The sequence below is a fragment of the Lynx canadensis genome, chromosome F1 (genome assembly GCF_007474595.2).
Source record: "Lynx canadensis isolate LIC74 chromosome F1, mLynCan4.pri.v2, whole genome shotgun sequence".
In the NCBI taxonomy this organism is placed as follows: domain Eukaryota; kingdom Metazoa; phylum Chordata; class Mammalia; order Carnivora; family Felidae; genus Lynx; species Lynx canadensis.
In genome coordinates this window covers 45,002,760-45,022,636 of record NC_044319.2, presented here as the reverse complement: position 1 = coordinate 45,022,636, position 19,877 = coordinate 45,002,760, and the positions used below count along the sequence as shown (strand labels likewise).

Below are 19,877 nucleotides of genomic sequence, written 5' to 3'. Positions count from 1 at the left end.
GTGGATAAAAATAGTTTAGGAAGAAGCTTGAGGTGAGACAGGGATCACATAAGACAACAGAAAAAGGAATACCTCCAGACAGCAAATCTAAGAAAAGTAATCAAGGAATAATCAAGGACTTTTCTTTTTATAAGAACAGACGGAGGTCCTCAACAATATCTGTTGTTCACATCACTGTCACAGACCAGTAATCCTTCCATGTTCTCAGTTCTCTCCTCTTCCTAATGGAAGTTATTATTGTGGATATTCTTCCGTGAGTGGCCTCTTCCAGAGAATCCTTACAGATTATTACTTGCATTACCAATGGCAACCAAGGTTCTATTAGAATGCAGGGTCTACCAGGAAACCACCCAAATGTAATCATCACACAAGTAAAGCAGCCAGGGTCAAAGCAATCTAATCTTCCACAAGCATCCTGACCAATTCCAGCATTTCTTGAGTTTAAATGGAAACCACTTAGTGTCAAAAAAGTGTGGCAAGCAGCCCAGCTGTTGTTTGTTTCTAATTCAAAAACTGATTATGTTTCTAAAGGTGAAGGTTTCATCTGTGTAAGTGCATCTAATTAGAGATAGAATAAAATGATATTCATAATTACATTCAAAAGAATAAAAATCTACCTATTCCTCAGCCAATATAACTCTAGAACGTGTTACTCAAATACTAGAAATAAAGGTCAGTTTCCTAATCCTAAAAATATCTCCTTGTATCCAGAAGACAAAGAAAGATAATTACTTTAAGAGATAAGTTAGCTGTATTTATATCAGATAAAAAGCACTGATTGCAAATGAACAGTTACCATATCATTGATGGCACATGTGTTAGTTTCCTAGCGCTGCCCTAACAAAGTACTCCAGACTGGGTGGCTTACACAACAGAAATTTATTGCCTCAGAGCTCTGGAGGTTGGAAGTCTGAAATTAACATGTCACCACCATCAGTTGCTTCTGAGGATTTTAAGTGAAGGATCTGTTCCAGGCTGTTCTTGACGTGTGAATGGCTGTCTTCTCCCTGTTTCTCTTCCCATTGTCTTCCCTTTATGTGTGTACATTTCTGTGTCCAAATTTACTATTTTTATAAGAATGCCAATTGTATTAGATTAGGACCCCCCCCCCCGCCAATGGTCTTCTTTAATCCAATTACCCCTATAAAAACCTTATCTTCAAATAAGATCACATTCAGAGGTGCTAGAGGTTAGGACTCCAACACATGTTTTTTTGAGGGGGAGGAACACAATTTAAGTCGAAACAGTCCAAAAGTCTAAAAAGTTTCTATGTACCAAATCCTTATTTAGATGAACAAAGTGGTAATGACTGAATTGAAAAGAATTTCCTATGACTTTATAACCTCCAAACCAATTGGTTTTAATTCCAATTCCCCTGGCCCCTCTACTTCTAAACAATTAGGGAATGTACCGAATTCCTTTATTTATTTTGGGAAATATCTAGAGCATGTCAGAGTAAATACAAATCTAAAAAATAAGTGAATTCCTCTGATGCCAAAAGACAAAGAAAACTCATTCCTTCCTGCTCTTTTTTGCTAAAGCATTTCCCCTAGAAAACTTGGCGATTGTAAGTTCTTTCTCTACTTGAGACGGATGCAAACCTTTTGAAAACCCGAATAATCTCTAGTCAGTTTTTGTAAATCAGTGAAGTCTTTCTTGGGAGCTTTAGAACTATCTTTCTGAAATGTGAGCATAAAGCATCCTGTCTTTTGGTCTGAGAGGTTAGCCTAGGTGCCGGGCTTGAAGTTGTAACTTTTACTTGTTGCAGAAATACAAGAAGTTTTATTTTTCCTTTCTATCAAGACATTAGCATGTATGCAAATGACTGTATTTGCCTGGCTGTATAAAAGGATGAGATGCCTTTCTGTTTTTTGCAATCTCTTTAGTGGATTGCTTGAGATATATTGCAGTCTGATTTAATGCTTATTCAAGTAAAACTTTCCTACATTTGTGAAGAGGATTTCTAGGCTGGCAGAAGACTTTAAATTAATTCCCCAACAAAAATAAAAATATCATTTTGTTCTTCTTTTCCCCTAATGCAACAGACACACAAAAATATAGACACATACAGTCAACATTACTGAAAACATCTTCCACAGTTATGACCTTGAAACATCTATTTGGCGTAAAATTGAATACACAGAATGGAATGTTTATTAGTGACATCCACAACAATTTATAATTATGTTTTTAGTACCATTTATTTGGGTACTGACTATATGACAAAACAGCTAAATGTTTTGGATAGATCATGCGGTGTAATCTTGCAGCGATCCTATTATTTGTCTATTACTATTATTGCCAGAGAAGTATCCCAAAGCTATCAATGTGTAAATAATTTATTTAGCCAGGTTCCATTCCTAGAAAGTAGTAGAGAAATGGACCGATCTAACTCCGGAGCTTGTATTCTTCATCACTAGGTGATCCTCGCTCACTTTGTCATGAAGGAGACCATCAGACACCAAGCCAGCACCGATTCCAGCTGGATTCCTGGTAACTGGGTTTGTCTGTGGATGCTGAGCCAATTCACTATGCCTGCCACCACACTTTCTATGTTGTTAAAGCAGTGTGGCATAATGGAAGTTTTCTGTCCTCAATGCTAATGTCTTTAAGATTCTCTGCACTGACTTGACAGCTATGTAATCTTGGAAAACTTATTTTACCTGGTTTAAACTCAGTTCCCTCTTCTGAAGGCAGTGCCTGACAAAACTTAACTATGACAACAAAGGAACAGTGGGAAGGCTCTACTGACACAATGTATGTGACCAGCTCTGAAGCTGGGTATCAACAAACCAGAGTACAGAAATGCCCTTACTCAGCAATATATCTCCTAGCAATTAGGACTATGTAATCGAAACAAAATGAAGTGAAAAAATGAACTAACCAAACAACTATAACAACAAATATAAGGCATCGTTTTCTGTATCTCTTATATTGTTATAAACAATGAAGATAGAACAGACTTAACACATTTTCACATGTATAAGACTGAATCTTATTGTTTTCTCTATATGAAATTCTCCCAGTATACTAATATCAAGTCAATGCTGCATGCAAAAACCATTTACCCTGACACTCTGTCTAGACATTAAGCATGGAAACCACACCTCTCTGTCCACATAACTACTTTGTCCATTCACATTACCCTGACCCCTTGTGAATCCTAATCAAACTCCCACTTCAAAAGACCCTCACTAAGTAAGATTTCCAAAACCCAATAAACTTTGACCCAGTTCTAAAGCACTGCCAAAGTTCTGAGATGACCATCTCCCTTATCTAAGTAAGCAATAAACTCAGCTTTGTCTCAGATTGTGTTGGTGACATCTGGGAAGCTAACTTTCAAGAAAGCCTTTTCTAAGGCCTTAAGGATTATTTTAAACTGCAAAGCCTTCTATACAACATGGATTTCTTGACATAGCGCTCATGACATTATCAATATAACTGACATTATAAGCGGGTATATGCATTCTTGTTGCATTTAACTCTTTCTTAAATCATGCTTTGGGGCGCCTGGGTGGCGCAGTCGGTTAAGCGGCCGACTTCAGCCAGGTCACGATCTCGCGGTCCGTGAGTTCCAGCCCCGCGTCGGGCTCTGGGCTGATGGCTCGGAGCCTGGAGCCTGTTTCCGATTGTGTGTCTCCCTCTCTCTCTGCCCCTCCCCCGTTCATGCTCTGTCTCTCTCTGTCCCAAAAATAAATAAAAAACGTTGGAAAAAAAAATTAAAAAAAAAAATCATGCTTTCAATCTATAATAAATGATGAGAGAACAAGATATCTTCAGTATGTTCACTTGTGATACAAATGGTTCAAATCCATCAACTCCCATTAAAAAATGATAAACGAAGATTTTTAGCTCCAAAACAAGAATTCACAGCAGCATTTTTATTTCTACTATCCCATGGCATTTCTTTCTATATACAGGAATTGCAGAGTTACCCTTTCAAGAAAAATAGTTAAATGCAACCTCCTTAATAGGAAGTCTTACCTTTTCCAGTTTTGAAAGAGCAAGAGAGTAACAGTCTTTGGCTCTGAATTGCATGAATCTCATGTTGGCTGGGTGAGTAAGCTCTGTGATGATACTGAGACTGGAAAACAACCTACATTTAAAAACACACACACACAAAAAAGCATTTGCATCACACTAACAATCCAATATGGTATATTTTGTAAGAACACATTTATGAGTGAGTGATTCCTAGCCTTGGGCATAAAACTACATGCAATTACAACAGCAGGCATTGTCACATAAACTGTCTGTACAATGCAAGAAAAATGACATGCTATTTCCCAAAGAATATTTTAACCAACATTTTAGCACTGTAAGAAAAATAAATTTAGTAATTTGGCTTTTTATTAGATATTTTTCTCTCTACAATTATGAAATGGCATAGAAGAGAAGCTCATGAAGCTAATTTAAGAAGTCACAAGTGACTTTGTGGATAATAGCAAAAGAGAAATCTATAAGATGAATATGACAATTGACAAAAATTCCACGTGATGAGCTTATTGTCCATAATATGAGTTCTTTGATCTTCTAAGATTCCCTATTCTCATAGTATGCGATTTTGAAGGTCACATCTTGCTATAATGATCTCCTGAGAAAAGAAAATATTTTAACTCAAATAACATTTCATTGTAATGAATTGAGGCCAAGGCTCAACTGATAGTGTTATTCTAGAAAGATCCTGAGAGTTTTCACGCGTCCCATAGCTTTGCATTAGCTTCCTTCTTATTCACCACCTTCTCCCAAAACACACACACACACACACACACACACACACACACACACACACAAGATAATAGTTATCAGATCATAACTTCATTTTGTTATTTCTATTAACTGAGGCATATTTTTAATATCTAATTTAATAAATAACAATGAAGTGTTTGTTATTGGAAAGCTCTGGTCTCCAAGACCTAAAAAGAGGTATAAAGAGATACGCTGGCCTTTAAATTAGACTCTACTACCCAATAGAGGAAACTATAAAAATGTGTAAGTTATAAGGCTGTATATATTTTTATAAGAGTGATAAATATGGCTGACTGAATCTCACAGACTATGCAGCATTAAGACACCAGTAAATGGATAGCTTGTGAGAAGCATCCAGGACAGTGTTGAGATATAAGGCCAGGGAAGTAATTTGTGGGAAAAACATAGCTGCAAAACAATGAAAATTTATTTCACCTTTTGGAAAGTTTAAATTTTCTCTGCGAAATATAGCTTTTATCTTTCATACATATTATTTTTCAAACTTTGGATACTTTTGTGGGATTACCTGGGCTGACTTCTAACACATTATATCAAGTAGAAACGTGTAGCTATATACTTGAGAGCTGAGTAACAGTGAATGATAATATGATTGGTTGATCTAGTCATTGTATTTAAGTGACTTGTAGAGTTGAAATTAGATAGAACCAAAAAGTTTATATGATGTGCTGTTTCTGTTCTATATAAATGAACCAATACCATTATGTTATTTGAAACTGAGAAAGTGAATGCATTGTCTACGTCTGCCACCTAGTGAAAATCTAGAACTAAATAATACTTTAATGAAATGTTTTAGGGCATTGCCTTTTATATCTATAAACTATTACTTACATTCAATTATAATACATTCATAAATTTGTTTTTTTAGCAACTTTAATTATGTATCTTAAAATATGAATCTGTAAATCTATTTCTGGGCTTTAATATGACCTAAACACATTTTGAGTATAAAACACTTCAGAAATAAAATGACATAATAAATTTATTTTTCCCTAGGTACTAGATCATAATAAAGCAATACTGTAATTGAAAAATAATATGGTCTGGGGTGCCTGGGTGCCTCAGTTGGTTAAGCTCAGGTCATGATCTCACGGTTCATGAGTTCAAGCTCTGCATTGGACTCTGTGCTGACAGCTCAGAGCCTGGAGCCTGCTTCAGATTCCACGTCTCCCTCTCTCTCTCTCTGCCCCTAACCCACTCGCATTCTGTCTCTGTCTCTCTCTCTCAAAAACAAAAACAAACAGTAAAAACAAGAAAAATAATATTTTTTTCTATTTAAAACTTTTCTACAATTAATTTATGTCCTGACTGAGTGATGTAAGCATCATTGTGGAGAGGTGCAAAATCTCTATGGACTAATTCTCTGCTTGGTATAATTTATTCAAAAAATACTTTTGACAGACATGCCCAGTTATGCTAACTAATAGAAGATGAAAAACACACCATATACTCTACTTGACAGACCACTGGGAGAAGTCTGAGACTACCTGCAATTATATATTCAAGAGAAACAAACATAAGGGCATACAAATCTGGAAAATGTTCACAATATTTTAATTAAAAAAATGGAGCTAGTGTGCTACACTATAAATTTTGATCTGTTGTGATGGCTAGGAATGATGTTTCAGAATAACAAACATATATATTAATATATAGGTATAGAGACTCACTTAGATATGTAAAAAACCAGTTTCAGATTACAATTGGCTCTCAACACTAAAATAAATATGAATATATTTTAATCTTTTAAAAATACTTTTTAAACACTTTAAGTCTGAGATATCAGATATCTCCTGTATGTAATTTTTTATCTATGTAAACCAATCAAAATAATAAAAATATTTCTGCACTACATAAATGAATCATTCTTGGATTTATACATACTCATTATCAATATTTTCAATTATGTCTTTTCCCACATACAGAGGTATGACATTTCCTCAATAACTATGATTATTGTGCCAATAATAATCTTACTTGTGCCAACATAAAGACAATATTCTTTTTTGATTTTATTTTTTAACTTGCCATTTATGTTCTTTGCATCTTGGGGATGCAAGTTTTCTAACTGCACAGCTCTCCCCTCCTCTTACTTTCCCCTCAAACCACTCTTCACATCGTAGCTAAAATAGTATTTTTAAACTCTATCCTTCAGTGATTTCCTTCCTGTTGTTCTTATAATGAAGATCAACTTGCTACCGTGCTCTACAAAGCCATGAATATTCTGATTCAGATTCAGACTTCAGCCTCACGTTGTCAGTCTTCCACCTGCTCTGCTCCAAGTCATCAACTTTGCCCGGCTCAATACCTCAGAGCCTTTGGATATGCTGCCCCCTTGTGGAATGTTCTACTCCTCTCCTTGCCTGCTTAGTCTATCAAGTAAACAACTGAGTAAATTCTTCAGGGAGATAATAGGTAGGTGTTCCTTGATCCACTGGACTAGATCATACATTCTTGTTGTCTGTACCTGTATAACACTATACTCTTTTCAGTAGCTGCTACATTTATAATTCTCTACTGGAATCTCTTGTTTAATATGTTCCCTGCTTAGACTATCACTACTTAATCACTACTGATCACTATGTCTGCCTTAGGCACTGTGGCTCAGCCATAGCATTCTGTATAGTCCCCAAACTTACTAGATGCTCAATAATACCATGAATAAATCACAAGTGTAGGTGTTTGTAGACGTCCTCCTGACCTACTATGGGGTTAATGCATGAATTTCTCTGATTCCTGCAATACACAGATCCATGACTTGAATATGTTCCCATTGCCAGAGCACTGATTATCTTACCAGTTTGATCAGCTACATTTTAGGAAAAAAATCAAAAGCAAAAATATCTTTATATTAAAACAAAATCAGCCTAAGAGACTTCTGAACTAAATCATTCCTGGACTTTTACAATGCAAACAAAACTAATGTTAATTAAATAAGGAGGCCATTAGACTGAGATGGCTCTAATACCTTAGCAGGTTACTTAAACAAGTCAACACCTCAACCTATACATGCCTCAAGGTTAAGAAATCAAAACCAAAGGACAGCCAATCACAAACCGTCAACTAGGCTTTCTCAAATAATACAACCACTTAAGCTGTAGCTGATCAATTATTTCTTTGCTTTATTTCTGCCTCTTCTCTGTAAGTCCCTCACTCCTGTCCACGGAGTGTTTCTAACTAATTCCTACCTGGCACTGACAAATCTGAACTGATTTTTGCTCAAATAAATTAAAAATTTTTTAATATACCTTAGTTCGTCTTTTAAAATTAGCAAGTATTTACTTTTGTACCCATTCTGTATTAAACTAATGTTTATCTATCTTGTGTGCTCTCTAGAAAAACATTTGCTTCATGACTCCTTGAGTTAATTTTCTCCTCTCCCTTTCTCCTGATACACAGACTTAGGCTGTTGGTTTGAATCGGCCATTTTTTTTTTCCTATATAGAATAGGATGAGCTAGTAAGTTGCTTTCAATATCATCTTTTTTCTTAAGTTAAATGAGAATAGTGATAGATGACATGGCCATTTTGAAGTGGTTGTTTTTAATTCAAGGTTGTTTTTAATTCACATTTTGGCATGCTTCTTTAAATTTAGTTTAGATATTAACAGGTTCATAAAAATGTGAAAACAGGCAATATTTTCAATACACCAAGTGCTTGTGAGGTAAAACTTTAGCAAGAGACACTTAAATTTTAAAGTAAGGACCTGCTTTTCTTTTAATTTGGAAATCAGACACTCACTTAGCAGATCTTTCAAGGAGAATGACCCATGAGTGTTTTCTCTTAGATGTATAAACTAAGGTCCATAGGCACAGGAGAGAAAGAGGCTTAGCCATATTTGACTTGAAAAGACCTTATCTCCTATAGTCTTTGGTACTTTGAAATGGTCTCTAATGTTGATGGGCCAATTGTTTAGGATTCAAGGAATCTCTTCAGAGTAAAGTACTAGAGATACTCTCTTACCTAGAGAATCTGGAACCTCTGGAATAGATTGTCCCTGAAGGAGTTTGCTGCTTACTATAAAGGACTACTCCGAACCCACAAAGGTAAACTCATCGTAACTGAAGGAACAAATTTGGGCAAGTGATCAATACAGGGCCTGTTTAGGTTGTTCTGGTGACAAAGCTTGGCTGAGGCTGGAGGCCCCTCTTGTCCCAGCCATCCCAGAACAAACTTAAGGAATGTTTATCAAACATCTGAGTGTTAACACTTTGTATGTCATGCTCCAGATTCTGGATATGGAAAATAAAACACTTCCTGGGTAGGTCCTCTGGAAGAAACATGCAAGGGCCAAACAAGCAAATATATAATTGCCCTACTGGATAAAGACACATTGAATTGTGTAATCCAGTTTTCAATTACAAAACTATGTTTGAGTTATAAATGCAATTCCAGATGAAAAGGAATTCTCCCGATGCCCCCAACTGTTCTCTAATTCTTCCTAGCCCCGCCACCCAAATATACTGCTAGTGAACTAGTGAGTTTCTCCTATTTTCCCTTTGGTCTTCTGGGACTGAGTAACTCTGAAAGGTCCTTGGACAATCTGGACAAAAGAGAGGCCTTGTCAAGTGAAGCTGTATAGTAAGCTGGGCAGGTACGGGTTCAAGTGGTCACTGTGAGCTTCTGAATAACAACAAATTTAACCCTATTCCTAGCCAGCAAAACAAATCATACCAGTTTTTATCAATAACTAGAACTAGAGCACTGTTGCTTTCATTTCATATTTGAATTCCATCTCATTCTTATGTCCTGGACTCTAATACAACCACTGATTGAAGATTCCTCTAACATATTCTTTAGTAGTTTTAAAAGCTGAAAATGTAAAGGTCAAAATGCCCCATGTCAAAATGGAATGTCAAAATAATCAAGATAAATGGTATTTACAAACTAATAACTACACAGTCATTTACAAACTAATGCTAATAAAATGTAGCATTGCTCTATACAGAGCAACAGCAGAAGGTAATCTTAACTTGCTTAATATATACAGCTACAGAGAAGATTAGAATTCGGCTCTTGTTTGAGGAAATTAATGATATTCATAAAGATATAAGGATTGGCTGAGATATTTTTGTGATATTATTATTGAAAAAAAATTCTAGGACCACGATGGAGCTTCTCCTGTTGGGTTGCCATGCCAGCAAACTAAAAACTTAGATAACTTTTCTGTCTCTGTGATAACGTTAATTTGTATTTTGGGACCCACAAAACAGAGGCTGTCTCAGTGGCCTGGCCCATGTTACAAATCTAAACATGTCAGCCTGTACTTTTGGTAAATATCTATCAAGGAAACCTAATATACACCAACCCTAATCCTCCAACTCAGCTTTAGCTAGCTCAGCTTATGCTAGAAAACAGGATCTATTACTAGCCTTAGCAAATGCCTGACCTCCTAGCCCATCATGCCCTGTTTCCATGTTGCCTCTTCTAACATTCTATAAAACTCACTCTTGCCCAAAATCTCTCCGGGAAAGTGTCTCACTGCTTGTGACGCACTGTACTCCCCCAATTCACAGGCTGCTTTCCACTGATTAAAAAATATCGAACTTGGGACATCTGGGTGGCTCAGCTGGTTAGGTGTCTGATTCTTGATTTTGGCTCAGGTCATGATCTCATGGTTCATGGGATCAAACTCCACGTTGGTCTCTGCCCTGATAGAACAAAGCCCTCCTGGGATTCCCTCTCTTCTTCTCTCTCTGCCCCTCCCGTGCTCTTTCTTTCTTTCTCTCTCTCTCTCTCTCAAAATAAATAAATAAACATTTTTTTAAAAATATCAAACTCATTACTAAATTGTTTTAGGTTTGTTACTTGATACCTGTAAATATTCCACTTGACCAGAAACACAATATATCCAGTCAGCCAATCCCAAAATGCCAAGCCAACTCTGGGGTCTATACTTATTTCCTTGTTTTTTGTTCCTTACTCGTTTTTTGTTTTTCTCTTTCTTATTCCTTACTCTTTATCCCATAAAAGCTTCCTGCCTCACACTCCATTTTGTAGTTGTCTGGATCCTTGAGAATGGAGACTGCCCACTTCGTGAAATGTTAAATAAAGTCTGTTTGTATCACTTAACTAGTCTTCTTCATTTTTAACACTATTGACTTTCATATACTCAGTGTTCTCTTAGAGATGGAGCCTTAAGCTTTAATCCTAAATAGCTTGGTATCCAGTCACTATGACTGGATTTCTGATTGCCTGGTGCTCACTTATGAAGATAACTGGATCCTACCTCTGGAATTTTGTCATCTGTCTCTAAGAAATTTCATGCAAGGTGATGGGCAGAGAAGCTGAAAGGATAGAAAACTGAGGGCGGAGGAAGGGAGACAGGAAAGAGAGTTAAGATCGGTGTCAGTCCACAGTAGTGGACACTAATCAGTAATTAGTGGACACTAATTCAGGGTTTCAGCACAGGAGTGATTATAATGATTGATATTGGAACTTAATCTGTTAAGCATGGAAGAAAAGCCCTCAGATGACTAAGGACAGTGAAAAGGTAGCAGAACCAGTGGATAGTAGGTTCTAGTGGACACAAAAGGCTGCTAAGATTGAGGGTATTAGAAGAAATACCCCCAATAGTACTCAGAGTAGTAGTACTCAGAGAACTGAATGAAACTGAAAAGAAGGAGGGTAAAATCATTGTTACTTCAAGGTAAAGGCTACGACCATGAGAACAGGTGGCTAAGGTAAAACACTGAAAAGATCATCTGTGTAGGATTGCTGATACCATCAAGAATTATGATAGAAGCAGGATTTCTAGAGTCACAGTGAATCAGGAACTAAAATCTTCAAGGAATGTGGGTGACCTCAAGGGTGGTAACTGACTGCACCTATACGATGAAACTAATAAATTTGCATATTTTTGGTCATTTATCTATATAAATAACATTCAGCACATCATGGGGATCCATGTGTGTCTTACTTTTGCACTTTATTATATAAGACTAGCCTAGTTTAGCACTAGTTTAGATTAGGAGCTCATGGATTACCCCATAAAAAATGTTTCACAGAACTGTTTTCTTGGAAAATATTGTTATGTACTTAGTGAAATAATGGTAATATCACTACATGTATATCTACCCTTAGTTATTCTGGTCAGTTAGTTCAAAAATATTAGAGCCTTTGCATCGCTCAGTAAGATGGGGATTTATTATTGATTGATTGATTGATTGTTATCTTAAAATCAAAATTATTCATTCATAGTATATATAATAAAAGTAGGTCAATAGAAACTTTACCATAATAGAAATAAACTCATGATAAGTTGAAAGCTAAAATGGTATGTTTAATCAAAAGAACCAAAGATCCTCTCTTGTTAAAAATATAACTAGCTTTTGCCACACAGGGAATAAAAAGGATGATGTTACGTTGTTCACTGGCTATAAATCTCATCCTTCTAAATTAATTTTATACCCTATAATATCCTTTTGCATTCTCTAGAGAAAAAAAATTACTTACATATCTGTCATATTTTAAACATGTGCTATTCTCCCTTTAACTGTACTATTTCATATAGCTCAAGAACTAGTCAGCCTTATTCTAAATGAACCGCCTCATTACAGTAACTTTAGAGGGTACATTTGTTCTCCTTCTGAAACAAGACTTTCTCATGCAAGTTCAGAGTAAATTTTCCAGATGCTGGAAAACAGACTCTTTATATACCTAATTTCCAGTCTTCACATTAACACTGCAAGAAGGGTTAACTATTGTCCACATGCATTTTATGCATGAGAGAAACTGAATTTCTATGAAGTTAAGAAATACGCTTGAGGTCACATAGTGTCTACTAGCACCTCTGGGACAGATGAAGTTTGTTGTTATATTGTTCCAAGGTCTGTGGCTTTTCCACTCCGTCAGATGAAAGCGATCATGAGAGTGCTAATATTACAGTAGCCTTCACTGAATAATTGAAAACTACCAGTCACATGCTACAGCATTATATATTTTTAAATTCCAATCAACTTTGTGATTAAGACATTGAGGTTTAGAGAAGGAAAGTAATTTGCCCAAGATCATATAGTAAATAATCAACTTAAGTGGGACTCACATCTAGCCTCTCTCTTCTGAATTCTAAACTCAAACTATAAACTGAAAATTACCCTCAGTATATGCTTTGCTACAATATAAAGGTTATAAAGGTGGAGTGATGGGAGATGATGATGGAGTTCAGATTGTTTTATTTACTTCCATAATTTGGTAGCTCAGGTATGTCCTTTGGCCTTGTGCAAAAATCATGAAACTGAAATAATGATCTTTAAGATATTTAAATTTTAAAATGATTTCAGAAAAAACCATTTAAGTGACATAGATGTCTTCATTTACAGGGGAGTTTTTGACTTTGCTTATAGCATGACCTTTTCTTTGGTTTTCACTGTTACTCAAAGAAACCATAAAGAAAATTCCTATCTGGATGAGTTATGACTTGGCTCCTAACATGGGTAAATTACCTGCTCACAGTCTTACGATATTTCATTCCTAGTAATCCAGTTTGTAAACGCGTACTATTGGCCACTGCCAGGCATAAAACCAAAATTGTAACATACATGGTCTGTCACAAATCATGACTACTATAGCACAGGATTTAGAATTTGTTATGTTAAACTATACCAAAAAAAACACACTTATTATTCTATTTATTTTTAAAAGAATGATGATCCTGCATTAAAACTTAAGCACATGGTGGGGTGCCTGGCTGGCTCAGTGGGTTGAGTGTCCAACTCCTGACATTGGCTCAGGTCATGATCTCACAGTTTGTGAGTTCAAGCCCCAAGCCAGGATATGCACTGATAGTGTGGAGCCTGCTTGAGATTCTCTCTCTCTCCCTCTTTCTCTGTCCCACCCCCTCGTCTCAAAATAAGTAAATAAACTTAAAAAAAAATTAAAAAAATTAAACATATAGTGCCAGTCATACATTAGATGTTAAATAAGTATTTGCTTTTGGATTGAATGAATGAACATAACTTCAGGGTAAGTATCTCATGTTCACTCCTTTTATACAGACTCAGAGTCAAATATTTCACAGATTTTTAGCAGTAAGTAGACAGCAGGGCAGAGCTATTCAGACAGTTACCTGAAAAGGGTCTGCACGTTTACAATCGTTTTGGCATCTGCCATGTAGTCTTCCTCGGCACTCATGGTACTCTCTTTGTCCACAACCACCATGTTGGCAGCGAAAGTCACTCCACACCTGAGTAAATCATCTAGGCTTTGATAAAAATCAACAGAGAAAAATGGACTTTCAATAAATCACAGTACTAAGATCAGTGCTTGCTTACCCACTACACTTGTATAGGTTGCCCTCATAGATGGCTTTCACAGAGTTTGCCCTGGTAGATGTTAATGGGGATTATAATACATTCTCTACAGATATTAAATAATTTGTATTTTTGAGCTGTTTATGTTTCATTAGATCTTAACCGTTTCAAAGCACTATGCTTTAAGAATTTTTAAATAATATTTATTAATTATATAAGGAAAACACGGAAAACACCCATTTTGCAATCAAATAGAAATAAAGCATATCAGAACTTTTCTCTCACTATTTCAAAGACATGACATTTACATCTTCTTTATCCCTACAGTACTTTTGGTAAGAGTAGAGATGAATACTCATATTACCTTAGATGGTCTAGCCCAACAAAGAAATGTTAAACTATGAAATATTCTCAAATGTGGATTATCTCTTTGTGAGAGCTGTGTGTTAAAGATTGGTTCAACACAGCCACGAGCATGAAAAATATATAAATATCAGTTGTATTCAAACTTACCATTTACCATTTAGTTTTTGAGCAACCGATTGAATAACCTAATTTCTTTAGTTGCATGAAGTAATTGCTAAACTAGATACAAGTTCCTGTGAATTATAATAGTCACTTCTCCCCTATCACTGATAAAAACTAGCAGTTTCCCACTGAATTAAAAGAAAATGTTACCATTAAAACTGAAACAAGGAAACCATTATCTCACTGCCACTGCTTCATACAAACTAGAAAAATAGGGCTGAAGTAGATAAAGGAGACTAAATTTGAATGAGTGTAAGAATGTTGTTCGTACAAAGTTGACTGAAGACCGTGTAGACCTTAAAGAACAGTAGTTCCTTTTAAATTCTTCAATTGAAGGGTCAGTTCCCTGAGGATATTTTCCAAGTGTGTGATTGGCTGAACTAGTCACGTTACTTTAGAGGGAACTGTTTTCTTCTTATGATAAGGAAGGAGGTGGGATTTCTTATTCTGTTATGAGGTGAGAGAGTATTACCAAAGCTCTGAGTCCAAGATCCCCAGGGGTAGTTCAGAAAAAATATTTTGCTTGGATCAGGAACAATGCTCTGTGGCAAAGATTTTATGGCTAAAACTATGGAAACAGAATGTTATTCCAAATAAATTTCCTATGGTAAGAGGGGCCAGTACCACAATGTCCAATCAATATGATGATCAAGTTTAAATCCCTAGAAATACTTTATTTGGATGTTCCTTTTAACTAAGAAATTCATAATTGTTCTTAGGTCTATTAAAATACATTTTTTAAAAACAAAGAAATAGGTAGAAAATTAATGTGATATAGTCCCTTATGGGCCATAAAAATGATGCCTTCAATTCACTTTATTATAATTTTAAGTCGCTTTCTATGTCAGCTCTTAAAATCCTGCTCCCCAATTAAAAAAAAAAATCATCTCTCCACTATAATTATCTACATAAAAAGAGGGACAGATCAGGTGGAAGAAGGTAAGCCTGACTGGAAAAGGATATACACATAAAAGTTATGACAGAAAAATGAATATTTCATTAGTAATAAATCAATGAGGTTGAAACTTGACAAAAAATTTCACTGTAAGTACCTGTGCCAAATAGCGAATAGTTACCTATACCTATATGTATCAGTTAATTCCATACTCAAAATATTGGCTGCTGTAGTTCACATATAACCTAGGCAAATGATTTTAGTAATTATGATTAAGTACGAGTTTAAATCTGTAGAAAATACATAAAATTGGAATGGCATTTCAGAAACACGTAGAAACATTTTGTTCTTCATGTTTTAACTTTGAATCAATTATTTTTGTATCCATTTAATATTACATTTTATTCCTTTTTTATCTTTATTATGCTACCAGTGAATTATAATGCCATGTCTATCATGATTTTTCCACACTATCCTCTCTGCAAAGCCACTTGCCTATGTTTTTATTCAGCATAGTTGCTTTACACAGTTTGGCCACCAGATGGCTGACTAAGATAAAAGTTAATATTGAAAAAAAGATAATCTCAAGAGGAAACAACTTCCTTTGTACCCTTCTCTAAGCCTTCCTTCCCAAGAACTACAATGTGAATGTATGAGTATATGGCAGTGTTGTGAATGGGTTTTAATTCATTCAAAGGTGTGTCTGTTTTTTTAAGGGAAATTTCAAACATTGACAAAAGAGAATAACACAGTGAACCTCCATATTTCAATCACCCAACCCAGCTTCAATAATTATCAACTTGTTGCCAATCCTGCTTTTTTCTCCATTCATAGGAACTTGACCCTCTCAGTTCTTTGTCTCAACATAAACACTTTTATAGAGGAAGAATTCATTTCATAGTTTACAGCAACAAAGACAGATGGGAGGTTTATTCATCTTTTAAGTATTGTTTTTCTAATGAATTTTAATAGAATATTATCATTTCACAGTAACATTACTAATGATAAAATATAGTTTGATTTCACATTCATGGATTTAAATAGTAATTTTAATGCGTCTAACTACATCTTAGTTGGTTAGTATTAAGATAACTGATCATGTAAATTATATTAATGTAGACTAGAGGCTAGATATAAGTTAGTTTGGTCTTTAATATATCCAACAGCCAATAAACACTTCCAAAGTTATAAGACTTTGTTTTTCAATATCTACAGGACAAAACGTAAGCATGAAAGTTCTTAATTGATAACTTTTAGCATTTTGTTTCGACGGTTCTGGTAGACATTTTGTTGTTAATGGGTAGCTAACACATTTTATGTGCATATTAGTTTTACGATCTTTAGTTTTTATATTTCTTATATGCTCATGCATATAAAAGAATTTGTATTTTAATACTAACATATTGCACACATTTAACTTCTTAATTAACACATTTTTAGAAGTTATAGATTGATATATGTTACTAGAATAAAGTAAACTCTTAAGGAAATGCTCCAGTTTATAAATCTGGCCTAAAACAAACATCTCTAAATTACTTTGAAGGTTTCCAGAAGTTATGACAATGATATCAATGCATCACAACACTGAACCTTTAGGTTTTCTCTATCCCTCGGCCCTTAGTAACAACATTATTGCTACAGACAGTGCAAAACTAAAATAGCTTTAGAAACTAAACAAATGTGACAAAATTCTCATGCAGCAAGATTTGTTTTAATTCAACAACAGATTACTGCTTTAGGAAGTTTGAATACAAGATGTATAACACGAGACCATAAGCTCTGCATGCAAAATACACCATATTTGCAATACTGAAATGGCAAATTACACTCATCATGCAACACGGGGCACAGCACAGGACAAACCACAGGACACCACACTAGTTAGTGCGCCAAAGATTTTGTCACCTACTTGTCAATAGAGCCCACCATGTAGTAAACCATTGGAAACCAACAGATTGCATCCAGAAAATGCATATCTGGCCTAAGTAGCAGATGGGTTACAAAATGAAACACAATGTCACAACAGTGGCAGCGCTTCTAGGGAAAGGAAGTAAGTTGACTTAGTTTGCATTTCCAAAACTAAACACTGTTGACAAGATTAATTTTAAGTGCCTTTTTTCTTAACATTAATTAGAAAATATCATTTGTACTTGTTATGAATAATACAATGTACTATTATATTATATTATAAAAACAAGTTGTATTTCTGCTTTCTAAATCAGAAACATTATGGCATTATTCTACAAAAATACTGAATTGATATCCTTAATTATGACTAAAAAGTCTTATCAATGACTTTAAAAATTATTCATGCAGAGGAGGAATTGTAAAATGAGAAATTAATGATTTTTTTCTTGGATGGCCCAAAGCATAGAGAACTAAATTAGCATGCTTATTAAGAGCAACCTCTCTAAGGGATATACACAATTACAACATGCCCTTTTTAATGTATCAGCCTATTAATCAATAAATATAGTATATGCACCCATGTAACATATGTATCATATAAAATTAAAAGTATTTCACCTTTACATAATTGACTTACTCCATGTATATTGTTGAGCAAATATATATTAAAATCTATACTTATAGGCATATTTGGGGAAAGAATCATAAACCTGGATGCTTCCTTAGAAATCACTTAATCTATTATATTCATTTTATAAAGTTATTAACTCTTTCATGCATCTATTCACTCAGCATATATGTACCTATATATTTATATAATAGACATTTCTATACTAAGGCATACAGAAAAAAGAATATCATGTTACCTTGTACTATATAAAATACAGCTTTCGGAACACATGTACAAAAGCACATAATTACAATATATGTTTTAATCAGAAAAAAAAAAACAATAGATTGCACTCAGAAAGCAGAATTGGGGATCATTTCACAGAAGGGATATTAAATTTGGATGTTTGCCAGTAAAAGAGAAGGAGAGGGAAATTCTAGGAAAAGGGAAGGATAGCATCTATAATATCCCAGCTAGATGAAGTCTTTTCCTCTCTGACCTATTTTCTTCCTGTTGATCATCCTCTTAACCCTTTAACTCTAAAGAAAAAGAATGCACAATACAGTGAAGCTAAAAAGACAATCTTCCAAAGAATACTATTGTAATGTTGATTCAGCTCAACATTAAGTTTCTTCATAGTCATTTTAAATGGCCCCATATTATAACATATTATAAATGTACCACAATTAATGTTTAAAATCCTCAATTATTCAGTATATAAATTATTCTCACTTTCATATTGTTAACTCTTGAAGTTACAGGTTATTTCCTATATCTTGCTATTATATACCATACTGGTATGAACATCTTTAGATGACATTTTCCTGTATTAGTTTTTAAATCCTTTATGCCAAAGCATTCATAGAAGGATATTAATGAATCACAGAATACAGATATTTTAAAAACTCATGATGCATGTTCATTTCAATGAATATTATAACAATATACAGTCCGAGCAGCAGTCTTTTATAGAACCTTCTGGTTCGGTCTGAGCACTGCTCCGCTTCTTAAAATTAGAAGTGCCATTCTCATTGCTCATTCGATAACTTCCATGACTCTCCTCCCCTACCTCATGTTTATAGAAGCAGGTGTGAGGACACCACAAGATTGGGACTGTACTGAGATTTTGCGGTGGTTTGAAAAATCATTTTGCCTGTGTCTTTTTTCGGTTGTTATTTTGTTTCATCTCTCTTTACTCCTTTGCAGTTCTACTCAGATAAAGTGAGTAGCTCAATAATCTATGTGACAGAGATGGATCTATAATTCTTCATTATTAATTGCAGATACATACCCTGGCTGGAATAACCACACTTTTACTCTGACTCATTCTTTTACATTCAGATCATTTCAATTTCTTTATGCCATCTTTTCTATTCTAAAGGCTAGTAAAGCAAGAGTAAATAATGTTATTGAATAACTCAACTTAATGAAAATACTGAAAAACTGTGTAATAAATAGTACTGGGGTCACTGGGGACAAAAATTAAGTCCTTACTTTATGCCAATGCTCCCAATTAGAGTTAAAATAAAAATATGTCCTTTGCATTTTGTTGCTTTTTCCAGTAGGAATCATTAAAGGTACTTAGACATCAAAATTATTGCCTTGTTTTAGGAAACTCATGAATTTTAGCCACATGCAATTCTGCCACAAACATGTATTTACGATGTGCAAGCAACCTTCTACACCCTCAGAAATTACGTTAGCATCTGCATTATGCTAGCTTAGTTCATCCTTACACAAATTCAGCTATGTTACAAGGTAAATCAAGCCCTTGAAACCTAGTAAATATATAATCTTGATGAAGCATATCTAATGTAGAGAATCTTATATGCCATACTTTTTGCAAAATGTAATTTGTATAACGAATAGATTCATCTACTTTTATTGATAAAGTTAGTTTATAAGGAAACTTGAAACAT

The 19,877-nt window shown here is 34.8% G+C and overlaps 1 protein-coding gene across 1 annotated transcript in view; it reads right to left on the bottom strand.

The window, feature by feature from the left end:
* KCNT2 (potassium sodium-activated channel subfamily T member 2) overlaps window positions 1-19,877 on the bottom strand; it is a 198,164-nt gene that overhangs the window by 63,048 nt on the left and 115,239 nt on the right. Inside the window, exons 13-14 of the mRNA XM_032591711.1 lie at window positions 13,834-13,968; window positions 3,985-4,096 (exon numbers count right to left, since the gene is read on the bottom strand). Of these exons, the coding sequence (XP_032447602.1) occupies window positions 3,985-4,096; window positions 13,834-13,968 (247 nt within the window). The remainder of the gene's footprint in view (window positions 1-3,984; window positions 4,097-13,833; window positions 13,969-19,877) is intronic.